Raw genomic sequence first — 15,470 nt, forward strand, 5'->3', positions numbered from 1 at the left:
CGGGCCACTGGGCCTTTTCTGTCGGTGGTCACAGTTCCGCCTACCTGGCAGGCGCGGGGGGTGGGGGGCGGCTCTGCCCCTCAGCAGGCCGCTGGGCCTGGTCTGTGGGTGGTCCTCCATTTATTCTTTTCCTTAGGTTGATGCCTCTAGGTCTTCTGAGCGTTCCCTGTGTTCTCACTAAGCAGCTGCCAGCCAGGCTCAGCTTTCCAAGTCCATGTTCTTGTGCTTTACCCCTATTGTGTGCTGTCATCAGGGAGCCAACGCAGGACAAAGCAGGCCAGGAGAGCAGCGTCCTTCAGGAAAGTTTCCCGACTTCCCTGGGCTGCCCTTTTTCTGTCAGAACACGTGGTTCCAAGCTCCAGGGAAAGGCAGTTTTGTGAGAAGCATGTATAGAAGGGCAGATTTTCGACATTTCCATAAAGACAGAAAGGCCCATTTTGTTCAGAGTCAAGGTCAGAGGAGAGCCTCCCTCACTCCCCAGTAGCTGGTGGGTGAGAGCTGATGGACAGACGCGCATGAGGTCATCAGCATGATGAAATCAGTACCATGCAGAGCTGAGCTACTCAAGCTAGATGTCAGGCTGTGCCGCAGTCCGGCTGCAGCAAAATAACCGGGGGGTGACGAACAACTTGTGTAGATTGATACAGCAGGAGTAGGAGCCGTTTATTGTAGGACAGGAGCAGTATTTATACATTCCACACAGCTTATCTTAATTAGCATAAACTAGATACATCAGTCAACCAATATGAAATCTCCACACTTAATGGCTCGCTGGCGTTACTTCACAAACCACTCCCTCTGGCAAAATGCCAGGCGCCATCCAGACTTGTTTACAGACTCTAACATTTCTCTGGCAAAATGCCAGGCGCCATCCTGACTTGTTTACAGACCTTAACAAGGCTGGGAGCTCAATCTGACGCCCTGACAGTCACCCTCTGGCCCATGCATCCGCACTCAGTAAACACTGACCTGGCACAGCTCAAGGTTTCCAGGAATGCCCAGGGCATTGTCAGAATCTGCATGCCCCATCCAGGTAATATGGTGGCTGAAGCCTCCTGACCTCCTTCCATCACCTCCTCTACCACCATTCTACCTCCCTGGTCCCCCTTCAGCTGTGACCTAGAGGTGGTGCTGGTGGATGGTGTTGTGACCTCTGAGGGCTGGTTTCACATTTCTATGACATAATCCTTTAGTGGCCAACTGGAGCTTTTAGTGTTTTTCTTCCTTAAAAAAATAAATGTCCCCACCAGTCACAAATTCATTGGGGGTGGGGGGCACAAAACAGAGTTAGAGGTGAGGCAATCTGAAGTTCTCTTTTTGATTGGTTTTGTGGCTTTAGCCAAGTGTGCTGTCTCTTCTTCTGCCAAATGGAGGTAAGGGTAGCTCTCTCCCTGGAGATCTATTGGAACGACATAAAGCTCCCCCAGTCGGCTTTGTGTGTCAACTTGGCAAGCTACAGTATGCTGCTATTCAACGAAACACTCATCTCAGTGAGGGGCTGTGAGGGTGTTTTATAGATGTGGCTAATGCATCCCATCAGTTGACTTTAAATTAAAGAGATTGCCCTGGATAGCATAGGTGGGACTCGCCCAATTAGCTGAAGGCCCTAGAGCAGAACTACGAATTTTAGGAGAAGAAATTCTGCCTGACAACTTCAGCATCAACCCCTGCCTGCTGGCCTTCCATACAGATATGACTCACAGTCCCCATAGCTGTGAGAACCAGATCCTTTAAGAAAATCTGTTGGCCTTTCTACATAGTCTACTGGTCTGTTTCTGGGCAGAACCCCGAGCCAGACAGCACTGACACAGAAAGGGAACAGGCAGGTACAGGAAGATACTTGCCAGGTGTGGGAGAGTCCTTGGAGGGGAGGAAGGGGAAATGAGTACCAGGTGATGGGGTTTATGCACAAAATACATTCTGGTCTGCACCCATCTCAATAAGGCCTGTGGGAGAGAGGGAGGGAAGCAGAGGGCTGTTGGGGCTGAGGACTGAGGTGGGGACATCACCCAGCTCATGGCTGTGAGAGAAGGGATAGTCCACCTTCTGCTAAGGTTCACCATGCCCAGGGGCCTCTGGCTCATTCTGTTTCAGGACTCCATCACAACCTTGGACTAAACAAAGTCAGGGCTGGGCCTAGTCGGACGAGGTGGCCTGAGCCGGCACAGGTTACTGAAGGCCGACTGCACAGGCACCTGAAAAGACTCATTTCTTCTTTTCCATGCACTCCCAGGAGGCTTGCTGAGGGGGTAGCTGACCTAAGAGCCGCCTGTCCTTTTTTCCAAAGCAAGTTCAGACCACTTCTGAGCACAAAGGCCCTGCTGAGGAGCTGCCTGGAAAGCCCCATGAGCCTCCCTCATTTTGTCATTTGTAAACTGTGAAGTGCAAGGCTTCAACCTTGCATATCCTGCATATCCCTGCATATCCCCAGTAGGAGTCTCTGAAGGTTGGCTCATGCTTCACAGGATGGTACCATAAGAGCTGGGCCCTGATGTCAGATAGGACAGAGTTGAGATCCTCAGACTTAACCTGCACGTCAGCTCTCATGAGGAAATACAGCAGAAGCACTGGGAGGCCTTCTATGGAGGGGAGTTTCTGTTATCAGGACTTATAAACCATAAAGGGCCAGTGAAACCATTTCTCTGCACACCTAGTATGCTAGTCAGGGTGTGCCAGAGAAACAGAACCAATAGGATATACCAGGGAAAGAGGAGAGAAAGTTATTTTAAGGAATGGGCCATGCTATGGTGGAGGTGTAAATGCAAAATCTGCAAGCTGGGCTGTCAGTAGGGAAGAGCCTCAGGTGATGCAGAGGTCTGCTAGCAGATTTCCCTCTTCTTATGGGGAGTCAGTCTTTTTCTATTAAGACCTTCTATTGGGTGAATTATGGAGGGTTATCAACTTTATTAAAAATCTACTGATCTAAATGTTAATCTCATCTTCAAGAAAATACCTGCACAGACTCAAAAATCTTAACACCAAAAAGAAAAAAAAACCAATCAATCAATGGGCCAAGGACCTGAACAGACACTTCTCAGAAGATGATATACAATCAATCATCAAATATATGAAAAAATGTTCAACATCTCTAGCAATTAGAGAAATGCAAACCAAAAGTACTCTAAGATTTTATCTCACTCCAGTCAGAATGGCAGCTATTTTGAAGAGAAACAACAATAAGTGTTGGCAAGGATGCGGGGGAAAGGCATACTCATACACTGCTGGTGGGACTGCAAATTGGTGCAGTCATTATGGAAAGCAGTATGGAGATTCCTTGGAACACTGGAAGTGGAACCACCATTTGACCCAGCTATCCCTCTCCTCGGTTTATACCCAAGGGGCTTAAAAACAGTATACTACAGGGACACAGCCACATCAATGTTTATAGCAGCACAATTCACAATAGCTATATTGTGGAGGCAACCTAGATGCCCTTCAGTAGATGAATGGATAAAGAAAATGTGGTATATGTACACAGTGGAATATTACTCAGCATTAAAAGAGAATAAAATCATGGCATTTGCAGATAAATGGATAGAGTTGGAGAATATAATGCTAAGTGAAGTAAGCCTGTCCCAAAGAACCAAATGCCAAATGTTTTCTCTGATATAAGGAGGCTGATTCATAATTGGGATAGGGGGTGGAGCATGAGAGGAATAGACAGACTTTAGATAGGGCAAAAGGGAGGGATGGGAAGGGAAGGGGAATGGGGGTAGGAAAGATGGACATCATTACCCTAAGTACATGTATGAAGACAACCAGAGACATGAAAAATTGTGCTCTATATGTGTACTATGAATTGAAATGCATTCTTCTGTCATATATAACAAATTAGAATAAATTTTAAAAAATAAAAAACAAAACAAAAATACCTTCACAGAAACATCTAAAATAATGGTTGACCATATGTTGGGGTACCGTGGCCTAATCAATTTGACACAAAATTCACTCTTATCCTAAGTGTATAAGCCCAGGGATGTTTATATATCCTCTGCCCAGGACCTTCACTAGAAAGTGTTCAGAACACTGGAATTTCACTACAGCACCCATTCAGGTATACATTCTTGAAAAAGCAGATGTATCTGGGTCTACCTGATGTTGTACAGTACAGGGTTGAGGTTGAGGTGGGCACTGTTACTGGGTTCCAAGAACATGCAGGATGAGTAGGTGGGCTCCAGAATTCCAGAACCCGTCAGAGCAATGCCCTGAGTCCAGGGCCTGGTGCTATGCCACTCCCAAGGGCAGATCTTGCCTGTTTTCTTCTTGAAAGGCCCAAGGACTGTACCTGGTACAGTCTGTACCTGGTACCTCCTGAGTAGGGACAGAGTGGATTGCCCTGGAGAAGACCAGCCCCTTATACCAAACAACCCCGAAAGACCAACACAAGGCCTTGCTTGTCTTGTATTTTATACTAACGAGAAACTAAAACCATCAGAACACTTCTGGGACAGTGCCCTCAAAAGAGCCCTGGAAGTCCAAGGCAGGTATAACCGGATCTGCTAACATTCAAACTTGGAAACTCCCACTCTCCTTCAGTCCCCTCCCCTTCCAGTCCTTCTGCATTACAAATCTTCATCGTCAAAGGTCTCTAGGCACCTCAACATTATCATCTCATCGTCAGTGGGAAGGTCTGGTTCCTGCAAAACACAGGTGGAAAAGGTTGAAATTTTGATCTAAGAGTTCCAGGCAGATAGGAAGGTCCCAGCATCTCGGGTGTGCCCAACTCTCCCAGTCTCCACAGCTGTTACCTTCAGCCCCCATCCATGGAAGAAGGGGGGTGGTCCTATTTCCATTTCACTCAACTCACACACCTCCAGAAAGGAAGCGGAACTGGCTACTCTCCTATCCTGGGGATTTCCAGGATCCCATAAGAGAAATGGGAAATCCGTAAATCTTTATCCACAGGCCCATCAATAGAAGACAGCACACTACACCATGGTGTGCCCCTCATGGAACACCATGAAGCTGTGGTTTACTTTATTTTTACTCAAATTTTTTTATTCATCATAATTTTTATTACTATTTTGCAGAGCTGGGAATGGGAGCCAGGACCTCACAGTGCTAGACAAGCTACATCCACCAGCCTGCTGCTGCTTCTTTTTAAAGAATGAGATCACTATCTGTGGGGTACACTATTAGAAAAGAGGTGAAGTTCAAAATAATGTGTATAGTAGGCTACTACTTGTGTTTGAAAGAATATATGAATTCCTGCAGACCGTCTTTGTATGGCTATATAAGACACTGTCATGGAAGGGAAGAGTTTGCAATAGTAAGCAAGAAGTAACAGCAGGAGAAAGCCTATGTTTTACAGAATACTTTTTGTACCATGGACATGGGTTACCTATGAGGTGATCAGTTTTTAAGAAGCAGTGCTATATGTGTTTATCAAGTTTCTCATTCCCTTTACAATGACCCGTCCAACCTCTCGGGCCTGCCCATTACTTCTTCCACTAAAAGTATGTTCCCAGGTGTTTTCTCTCCTTGTGTCTCTCCACCCAGCTGAGAAATGACCCTTGTCATTTATTGTCCCTGCAGATCAGGGTTGCTCTCTAGGCGTCCTGGGCAGTATCCCCAGTCAGCCATCTAATGAAAGTAGGATGGTCCCAAGGGTGACACCTAGATGGGGGTATGACCCCTGCTAGTTTCCCATTCACATGCTCTCCTGGTGGGGGAAGGGAAAAGAGCATCAAGAGGATCAGAGAGGCTGGGATGGCTCAGTATTGCCTAGCACATGCCAGGCCCAGGCTCTAGCTCCAGTATTGGAAATGAGAGAGAAAGAGAGAGAATCAGAGAAGTTGGATCAGGTAATCTCTAGGGGAATATCACGTGCCCCTTGTTCAGAATGAAGACAACTGCCAAGCTTGAGACAAGCTAGTCAGAGAGCACAGGGGGTCCCAAGGGGCCAAGTGTCCTGGGAGGGAACAAAACAACCAAATGTCACACACAGTGCCCAAATGTTTTTCAAAATGTCCTATTTCCTTAAGGAAATAATGGAGTCTGAGGTACTTTTAAGCTGCATATTTTTAAGCTGACAGCATCAGGTTGTGAGAGATATTTGCTGTTACTGATTGCTGAACTGTTCCCCAAAAGTCATGTCCCCCTGGAAATTAATTTGAAAAGGGTCTGGGCAGATGTAATTAGTTAAGGATCTCAAGATGAAGCCATCCTGAATTTAGTGTGGGCTCTAGATCCAAGTGACCTGTGTCCATAAACGATGAGAGGGGCAGAGGGACAGAGAAGAAGGACATGTGAAAACAGAGGCAGTGCCTGGGGGGATGGAGCCATACAGGGCAAGAATGCTGAGTGGTACCAGAAGCCACTGGGAGCCAGGCAGTGGCCAAGAAGGACCCTTTCCTGAAGCCTTTGGAGGCAGTATGGCACTGCCAGCACCTTGATCTCAAGCTTCTGGCCTCCAGAACATTGAAATAAACCTGTTGTTTCAAGCCACAGGTTTACAGTCACTTGTTAAAGCAGCCCTCGGAACCCAGTTCAGGTGCTAATGAAGCCTGATCCAGCCACCTCCCATAAAGCTGATAGGGGTAGCAGTGAGTTGGAGGTGAAACTGAAGGAGAATGAAATTTCCCTCTTTGCACCAGAGTCTACCAAAGTCCAAGGCCTCCTGCCTAGAACCCCTTGGACAGCTTGCTCAAAACCCAAATCCCAGCGCCCCATTCTCATAACACTGAATGAGAACCTTGAGAATAAGCTCCCAAGGTGAGTCTAGGGAACACTGAAGTTCAAGAGCCTGTGCTTTATGGGGACACTCTGACCTCTGCTCCTTGCTTTTCTGCCACGTGTGGAGAAAGGAAGTCAGGAAAGCAAAGACTGTCCCCTTTATTTGATCTCAAAGCCTTGATGAAGTGGACTAATTTAACTGTGTCGGACAGAAAGCTGGGACAGTTGCTATGAGACAGTTACCCCACCATTGGTGGGAAGTGGAGACAACTACAGGAATGGGCTCTGGACTCCAAGTGGGGATTGAAAGTGGTGTCCGCATGGGGAAATGAATGAATGGGAAAGGGGCCAATTACACCCTAGCCTATGGAAAAGATGGCCTAATTATTTTTAGGCAAACGTGAGCCATTGTTAAGCTTGCCCTTTTAAATAAACAGTAGTATATTTGCCAAATTAGCAGAGAAAAATCGATAGCTACGAATCTCAAAGGGCCTGTCTCTTGGTAGGTCAGACAGCCCTTCTCCCTATGACAGCCTCAGGAATGGACACCCTAACCAAGACCCCCATGAATTAGGTCACCATAAGCTGCAGAGGAAGTTTTTTAGGAGCAGAAATTATCCTTTAAAAGCTGCAGGATTTCAGAGGATGAAACGGTTCAGCCTTTTGGAAAGATGTCGCATAACATGTACGAAGGCCTGCTAAGAGCTGCCCTGGGATCTGGTCCCTGCTTCCAGGGGTTGGTCACCAGTGCCGCTCTGCCCAGAGGACACCCTGCTGCTCTTTTCTCAGTTTCCCTGATGTCTTCCATTTCACAGGAGGCTTTAGGCTGAAGTTGACCATCCATGGAATAGGACACAGAGATTGAAAGAATGTCTGCCCATTGCCTTCTTGGGGTAATCAGGGTGAGGGCTGGCCAGGCCCCCTCAAGAGCTCTTTTTGCCATCCTAACAAGGGTGGGTAAGTATCTAGCTGTCCTACCTGTTTTAACTGAGTGTTAATGCAGCAAAGGCCTTTAAAAAAGTCAATGATCTGCATATAGAGCTGAAACTTCCCCTCTGGGTTTTCTGGGTTGCAGATGGCAAACAATGAACTGTCAAGAGAAAGAAAGAAGAAACAGCAAATGTTTAGAATTCTGACTTTTCACCTCTGATTGACTACCCTTCGCCCTGCCAAGCATTTGGATTGTGGTGTGAATGCAACACTTTCATACACCCAGCCGAATTCTTGGACAGCCCACAGCTTTTCTTGACAGGTTTGTATTAATTTTGTCAAGTTTCATGTCTGAAATCCTCCGGAAAAACAAGACTGTGATAGGACTGGATCTTGCGCCCTAATGTAATGTTTTGAGCTGTGGCCTTTAGAATGAGGGAGCAAGGTTTCTTTTACCTCTGAGTCAACCTGCTGGAGCAAAGCCCAGGGTTTGGGTCCTACCTGTGGCTGCTAAGGCACATTTTGAGTTCAGTCCCAGGAAAGACCCCCTCTCAGTGTGTCTAGCCTGGAGCTCAGGCCCTGCAGAAAGGAGGTTGGTCTTCCAGCTCTCCTTTCTTCCAAGGGGAGCAGCCCGGTGCAACTGGAGCCTTGAGGTACAGTGGCTATGCGTCCTGTAAGCCAGACGATATTTGCCCTTCACTCTTCCTCCTGGGATGAGGTCCCACAGCCAGGCTAGGAACCCCACTGGCAGTAATCCCTACCTTTTCTAGAGAAAGCAGGGAAAGCGTTTTTAATGGGTTGGTTTTTGTTCCATTAGAATGTCAAATACTGCTTGGCAAGTGTGCTTTGGCAGCTTCTCAACCAAGTTGTCTTTGCAGCCTGAGCCCAGTGCGGAAATAGGAATGTCAGCTTCCAGCCAGCTGCAGCAGAATGACACTCGGCACACAGCTGAGGAGAGCTCGTGTCACCACATGAAGTGGCTTTGAAGAGGGAAGAGTCTCCTCTGTCAATCCCTGTCTCCTCAGATCTGAATGGACCTGCAGGGGCAGGTGGGGTGGTGGAACCATCCTCAGATCTGGACTGGGGTTCTACTTGAAGCTGTCCTGGACCCTTGCACAGCTCTCGTGCCTGACCAAAGGCCTGCAGGAGGCCAGGTTTCCACTGAGAAGACAATGAAGACACTCATTCGGATCCTTAGATGTAGATGGCACCCTCATTCCCAAGGCAGAAAAACTCAAGGTCCAGGTTTCTTTTGAGCCTCGACACTAGCTCTGTCCCTGCAGGCCATAGGCCCAGCCTTGCACGCAGCAGCCAGGGAATTTCAGTGCCAGACTGACTTCCTCTGAGAAAATGCCCTTGCTACAGACTGAGTCCAAGTCCTCCCTGTTTTAAATCTTCTCAGACCCCGTTTTATGTCCTCTTGCTCCTTGGGTGAGCCACACCCTTCTCTGCTTCTTCCATAGCTGTTCTCATCAGCACTGTGAAAGGCAGCTCAGAGAAGCCCTTAAAGTCAGGGCACAGGCCTGCCTCCATGTTGGCCCAGGTCCTCTGTGCCCCAGACCCCCTGCCCACTCTCCTGCCCATGGGCTGCCTGACCCTGGGTGCTATGGACTGAAGGTCTGTGTCTCACGCCCAATTCATATGCTGAAACCTAACCCCCAAGGCAATGATATTAGGAAGTGGGACCCTTGGCAGGTGATTAGGACCTTTATAGAAGAGGCCTGGGAGACATACTGGGCATTGAGCCCAGGGGAGCTTTACCACTGATAACACTGAGCTACATACCCCCATCCCAGCCCTTTTTATTTTTTATTTCACTAATTTGCTTAAGGCCTCCCTGATTTGCTGAGGCTGGCCTTAATCTTGCAATCCTCAGTGCCTCAGCCTCCAAAGTCACTGAGATTACCAGCATGCACCACCTTGTCCAGCAAGATACGGTAACATTGAGAAGATGCCTCCTATGAGAAATGGCCTTCACTAGACTGAATCTGCTAGCATCTTGACTTTGGAATTCCAGCTCCCTAGAACTGTGAGCCATAAATGCTGTTGTTTATAAACCAGCTGGGTTTTGGTATTTTGTATAATAATGATCTTGTAAGCAAGGCTAGATCAGCCTGAAGCAGGACTAAGACATACTGGGAAACCCACCAAAGGAAACAGGTGCATTTACATAACCTGGGGCTGATAACCTGGTGTGTTCTGGCCCTGGGCCAGGACAGAAGATTCTCTCCTCTGAGGATGCCCCAGACAATGTCATCCCCAAAGCGACAGTACAATCCTAGGATCAGTCCACTTCAGTCACAGGGAAAAAGTGGGTCCCTGAGAACTTGCACCCATCTGGGAGCTGCAGGGGAAAGGCAGGAAATGCCCAGCAGGGGTGCACATGCGTAGACATACACACATGCGTGCACACTCATTCATGTAACACGCACACACCCACATGCTCCACAATCTCATACTCACTCACACAGTTGCACACCGACTCACACTTGCTCATGCTGTCTCACACCATCTTCTCACCTAGGGCTGGAGGTACTGGGAGCCTCACTTTTGTCCAGGAAGCTTGCCACATCAAAGGCGTCTTCAAAAAGGAGCTGAAAGAAAGCACAGAACCCCTTAAGTCAGAAATAACTTCGCAGCTTGACACTGGCGAGGCTGCTGGGCAGAGAGTAGAAAGGCTTTCTTTGTACACTCATCCGCAAAATGCACAAGTGTCAAAGCTGGGGTCCAAACTCAGGGTCTCTGCTTCATAATCTTCCCCAGAGCTGAACATTAAGCTCTTCACTGCCGGGGACAAACTGCCAGCCCTGGAGATGGCTGAGAGAGAGGAAGTACTGGGACTGTCTCATCTTTCTAAAGAAGAGAGTGGCTCAGGCATGGGAGGTGACAGCAGAGCCGATCCTGTTTACAGGCTGGAAAGTCTCATCTGAACCTCTCTGTCTCTCCCCTCCTCCCTTCTCCAGTATGTGCGGTGCAGCAGGGAGGTCCTTGCTAGATGTCGGCACACTGATACTAGATTGCTGGCCTCCAGAACTATAAGCCAACAAATTTCTGGTCATTATACATTACCCAGTCTCAGGGATTCTGCTACAGCAGTGCAAAATAGACTGAGCTAGCAATGTGACCTACTCAGGGTTGTTGCAAGAATTCAGGTCATACACCGGACACAAAATAATGGCTCAGTATGTTGGCTGTATTGAATATCATCTGCTTTATAAACAAAACAGTGTTGTTGAAATTCTAGAAAATAGAAACAGATAAGGAATATAAGAATCATTAAGAATCCATCAGAGATACCTGCTGTTGCTATATCAATCCACTTCTCTTCAGTTATTTCCCCAGGCATATTATATAACGATAATGACAAGGACTGCTAGTAGCAATATAAGGATAATGACGATATGCTTCCAAATTTAGAATTTGGTTATTTAGACAGTTTTTGGTCCTTTAATCTGTAAATATTCTGTAAAAACATGATTTACACTTAAGATTGATGGATGTAGCAAATAGAAATGCAAGACGCCTAGTTAAATTTGAATTTCAGATAAAGAAGAATTTTTTTGTCATAAGAATTTCCCCCCAAATTACACAGGATATTTTTTGAAAAAAATATTTTAAAAGTTTAGCTGGACATGCTTTATTTTCTTTGGCACCTTATTTACTCTGGTGATCACCCTGAGGGGAGGAGGGGGTGTCCTCTGGCCCCTGGTACCTACAGGTCCTGCCAGGGTCCCTCCTCACTCCTGCCCAGGACACTGCTCTTGCCCAGCTCTTCATGTCTTCACTCAGTTCACTTCCCTGTAACTGAATCCCTTGGAATTCTGGCTATGTGGGTGGTCCCTTCCAGTTTTCTGAATGTTTTCTGGTGTCCTACTTAGATTTCTTTTGTTACTTCAAAGAAGCTCTGGAAGAGGCCATAGAAAGGCCTGTGCTCTCTCCTCACAACAGGCCTGAGTCAGGGACCCAAGACCTAAATTCCCCTCCATAACCAGAGTTGCAGGCCACACGTTGTCTCCATGTATGCAAAGCCCCCTCATGATCCAACCTGGAAAGGACACAGATCAGGCTCCTTTTGGAGTTCCCACCACACTTAGGGACCACACATCCCAGACCTGAAGCAGAATGGACTGGGGCCTCCTGGACGCAGAGAACCCTGAGAACAGGGGCTGGCAGAAACCCAATTGTTAAACCTTTCCAGAAGGACCAGGAGCTACAGTAAAGCTGAACTAGAAGAGCACAGAGCTGATGTAGAAGCCACAGGAGGAGCAGCTGTGGTTGGCCCTGTCTTGAGCATGAGTGTGCTCTGTTCCACTCACCTTCTCACCTGCCTGGCTTGACCAAACCCTGGGCAGGAAGCTCCTATTCTTGGGCATGGCTGGGGGAATCTGCTGCCTGTTTCCCTCAGCACCAGAAAAGCACCAGCCTTCTCTGAGAAAGGCCAGGCAAATCATTCCCATGATTTGGACATTAGAGTCTGGTTTCTCTTTGGAGCTGTTCTTCCTTGAGGAAATGTTCATGTTGGCAAATGCACAGGTGCTTGTATACACCACACACACACACACACACACACACACGTTCAGTTACTCAGGATTTTGATATATACTGTGTGTGTGTGTGTGTGTGTGTGTGTGTGTATGCAAGACTCAATGGCTAGGCACCTTAGGGTTACAAAGACATTTACCCTGGCTCCCCTCTCCTGTGTGCCTTGGGTATGAAATCCTGGGCTGCTGGTTTCCTTGGTTCTCCTTAAACCATTATAGAGGACCCGCATCCTCTCATGGTGGACCCTACATTAGGGGAAAAACAGATGGGAAACTGGAGTATTCATGATTGGGGGTGGTCTAAGGCAGTAGCCACGGACACTTGCACATGTGCTCTGGGAGGTCTTGCCAATAATGCCTGGTGCATCAATCACCTGGAGTGCTCTTTAAAATGTGGATCCCAGAACCCTACCCTCAGGAATTCTGATTCAGTGGATCTGGGGTGGAAGCCAGGAACCTGCCTGCTTACTGTGCTCCATGGGTGATTCAGGGAGATAATGAAAGGCTGACTATCCACACATAGGACAGACAGAGAGATTTGAGAAAATGAGAGGGATACAATCCCTGAAGTAGGAGCTGAGTGTTTGGACAAATCACACCTCTAACTAGGACTGCCAAATAGAGGATAGGACTAGGTGACAGCTCTGTTGTTCTCTAGACTTGGACATGACTGTGGAAGTTTCCAGAAGGATTGGGGTATTCCAGGGCTGTAACTGTGGGGTCAGAAGCACATGGAAGTTCTCTGGTTCTAAGACTCCACAGAGGGACAGACGGGAGACTAGTATGGCTGTCTCCTCAAAGGGACCACCCACCGAGGGGCATTTGGATAGTCAAGGCAAGGGGGAAGGGGGTCATAGCCATGGATGTTAAATGCCCTACTAAGCACTGGACAGGTGCAGGGAGCAAGGAACTGCCTGTCCCTGGGCTAACAGAGTGAGGGCAGCCTGGGCCCATGTGGGAGCAGCAGGCTTTTGAAGAGCTCCTAACTCTGGAGGAGCTGCTGTTGGCCTGCTTCTATCTCAGCACAGGATGACGGCTAACACCACCTGGTGCTCGATCTGTGGACTCTGGCATCCTAACTACTGGAAAGCTGAGAAAGGCATTTAGAGTGGAAGCTGTGGTTGCCCCCTCTTCACCCAGTGGTTGCAATGTTTTCTGGGAACTGGTCACCTCTCTGGGTCTGTGCCTGATGGGTGCTTGTGTCATCCTTTCCCATCGGCTCAGTAAGCTGGACAATTTGGGCCAATGAGAGGGGAGGAAAGGTATGGTAGAAGCTTCTGGAAAAAGTTCCTCCTTAACTAAGAGCCTTCACAGGGACTCTTTCTCTACCTGGTGTACAGGAGGAAGAATGACCACTGAGGGTGAGAGAAGTGGGGAGGGGAGGGAAGGATGAGAAACCCGAGAGAAAAGAGGAACCTGAGTCCAAGGGGACACCACTGAGCAGGTCAATTAACAGTGACCTCCCTGACATGAGTTGTGCATTTCTTCATGTTTTTGTGGTTGGTGGTGGTTGGTTGGTTTTTTGCACTGGGGATTAAACTCAGGGGCACTTTACCACTGAGCCCTTTTTATTTTATTTTATTTTTGAGACAGGAGCTCCCTAAGTTGCTCAGCGCCTTACTAAATTTCTGAGGCTGGCTTTGAACTTGGGATCCTCCTGCCTCAGCCTCCAAGCCACTGGGATTACAGGCCACCTGCCGGCTTTTCATAGTTTAATCATCAAGTCATTGGCAGCCAAAAGATTCCCACAGGATTTAACCTTCCCCTCTGCAATCCTATAGAAAGGCCAGGACACTAACAAGAAATACTGTTTGGTGATCGTGGAGATTATGTTGAGAAAATCAGAAGCCTGTGGTGCCACCTGCAATAGAAATGGCACCTCAAGCTTGCAAAATGACCAAGCAAACCCTGGGTGGAGGGTGACAGTGGTTCCTCTGCGTCCTCCGCTTTCCCACAGGTTGCTCACCTCCTCCGGGGTGGACACGAGCGAGCAGCTGGCCCCCTGGCTGTCTACTCCGCTGTCCTTCACACTGCCCTCGGCACCCACGGGCTCCTGGCAGGCCACCGCGAGGCCCGGGAGGCCACCGTGCTTCTGCGCCCAGGTCTGCAGGAGGATGGCCTTCCTCTCCTCGGAGAGCGTCTGCCACAGGTGGGAGATGGCCGCAGAGACGATGGGGAGCGTCACCTCCTGCGAGGAGACGATGCCGTTCCCTGTCAGGAGGTCCATCGTCTGCTTGTAAAAGTTGAGATACCTGGAAGAGGAGAGGCGCTGCCTCTCAGGAGTCTGTCCCTGCAGAGGCCAAGGCACCGTGCCCGGGCCATGCTGGGGGTGCAGAGCGCTTGGCCTCAAGCCTCTGCCCCAACCCCTTCAGGGCAGAAGCCGCTGTCCGGGAGCAGAAGGCACCTTGGGGACCAAGGACAGAGATTTGTGCTGGGGGGGGCTCCCTAGGTCCTCCCAGGGCCCCGTCCCTAAAGCTCTGCTCAATGTTAGGTGAGAGATGTGGCTGCTCAGCTCCCACCCCCCACCCCACCCGAAATTCTAATTAGGAGGCCATCAATGTGCAGGCTTGATAGACTGCTGCTTTAATCTGGGGTCTGTAAGTCAGGCTCAGCTGTGGACTGGGTCTCCTCCTCTTGTGCCTCTGGAGGCCAATAAGGCTGCTGAGGGGTCTTGGGTCTGTGGAGGAGGCTGTGTCAAAGGAAGTCTGATCCAGCCAGCCTCCACCTTTATCTTTGTTAAGACCAGATGTGAGGTTGAAAGGGGACATGTAGGGTGTGTGTGGGGTACGGGGAGGGGGAACTCATCCCTCATAATCACCATCAACAAGCCCCCCTTGCACCCCAAATAAACACCCAGTCTAAATAAAAAACATTGTATTTGCTCTTCAGTTATGGCTTCCAGACTATGTGTCTAGCCCCTCAGACCAAGCCCAACCCCAGCCCCTCCTACATGGTTATTGTCCTCTTGACACATTTTTGTATATTTTCACATCATTTACAATGTGAATTTTACTTCATTTTTAATATTTGTTTCTCCTGATTATTTACCATCAGAAATAATACACATTCACTGTTGAAAAATTTGGAAAACACAAAAAAGTACTGAGAAGAAAGCCCCTCCCATAATTCAGGCTGGTCTGAGCATGCATTGAGGCTACAGCATACTCCACTTGGAGTTTCTGTCCCCTTCCCCACAGGAGCCCTGTGTGTGTCCAAACATCACCCCACCCAGCTGTTCACACCGTTCAAACTCCAGGAGGTCTGGCGACATAGCGGCAGAGGAATGTAAGAGATCAATTTTTTTCTCCTCTTCCTCTTCTTCCT

General features: G+C 48.4%; 1 protein-coding gene across 1 annotated transcript in view; it reads right to left on the reverse strand.

Annotated features, from left to right (window-relative positions):
* Positions 1–4,331: 4,331 nt before the first annotated feature.
* Stra8 (stimulated by retinoic acid 8) overlaps positions 4,332–15,470 on the reverse strand; it is a 15,112-nt gene continuing 3,973 nt past the window's right edge. Inside the window, exons 2-6 of the mRNA XM_015493899.2 lie at positions 15,389–15,468; positions 14,113–14,398; positions 10,126–10,199; positions 7,654–7,765; positions 4,332–4,637 (exon numbers count right to left, since the gene is read on the reverse strand). Of these exons, the coding sequence (XP_015349385.1) occupies positions 4,563–4,637; positions 7,654–7,765; positions 10,126–10,199; positions 14,113–14,398; positions 15,389–15,468 (627 nt within the window). The 3' untranslated portion in view covers positions 4,332–4,562. The remainder of the gene's footprint in view (positions 4,638–7,653; positions 7,766–10,125; positions 10,200–14,112; positions 14,399–15,388; positions 15,469–15,470) is intronic.

This window comes from Marmota marmota, unplaced genomic scaffold, assembly GCF_001458135.2.
Source record: "Marmota marmota marmota unplaced genomic scaffold, marMar, whole genome shotgun sequence".
NCBI lineage: Eukaryota > Metazoa > Chordata > Mammalia > Rodentia > Sciuridae > Marmota > Marmota marmota.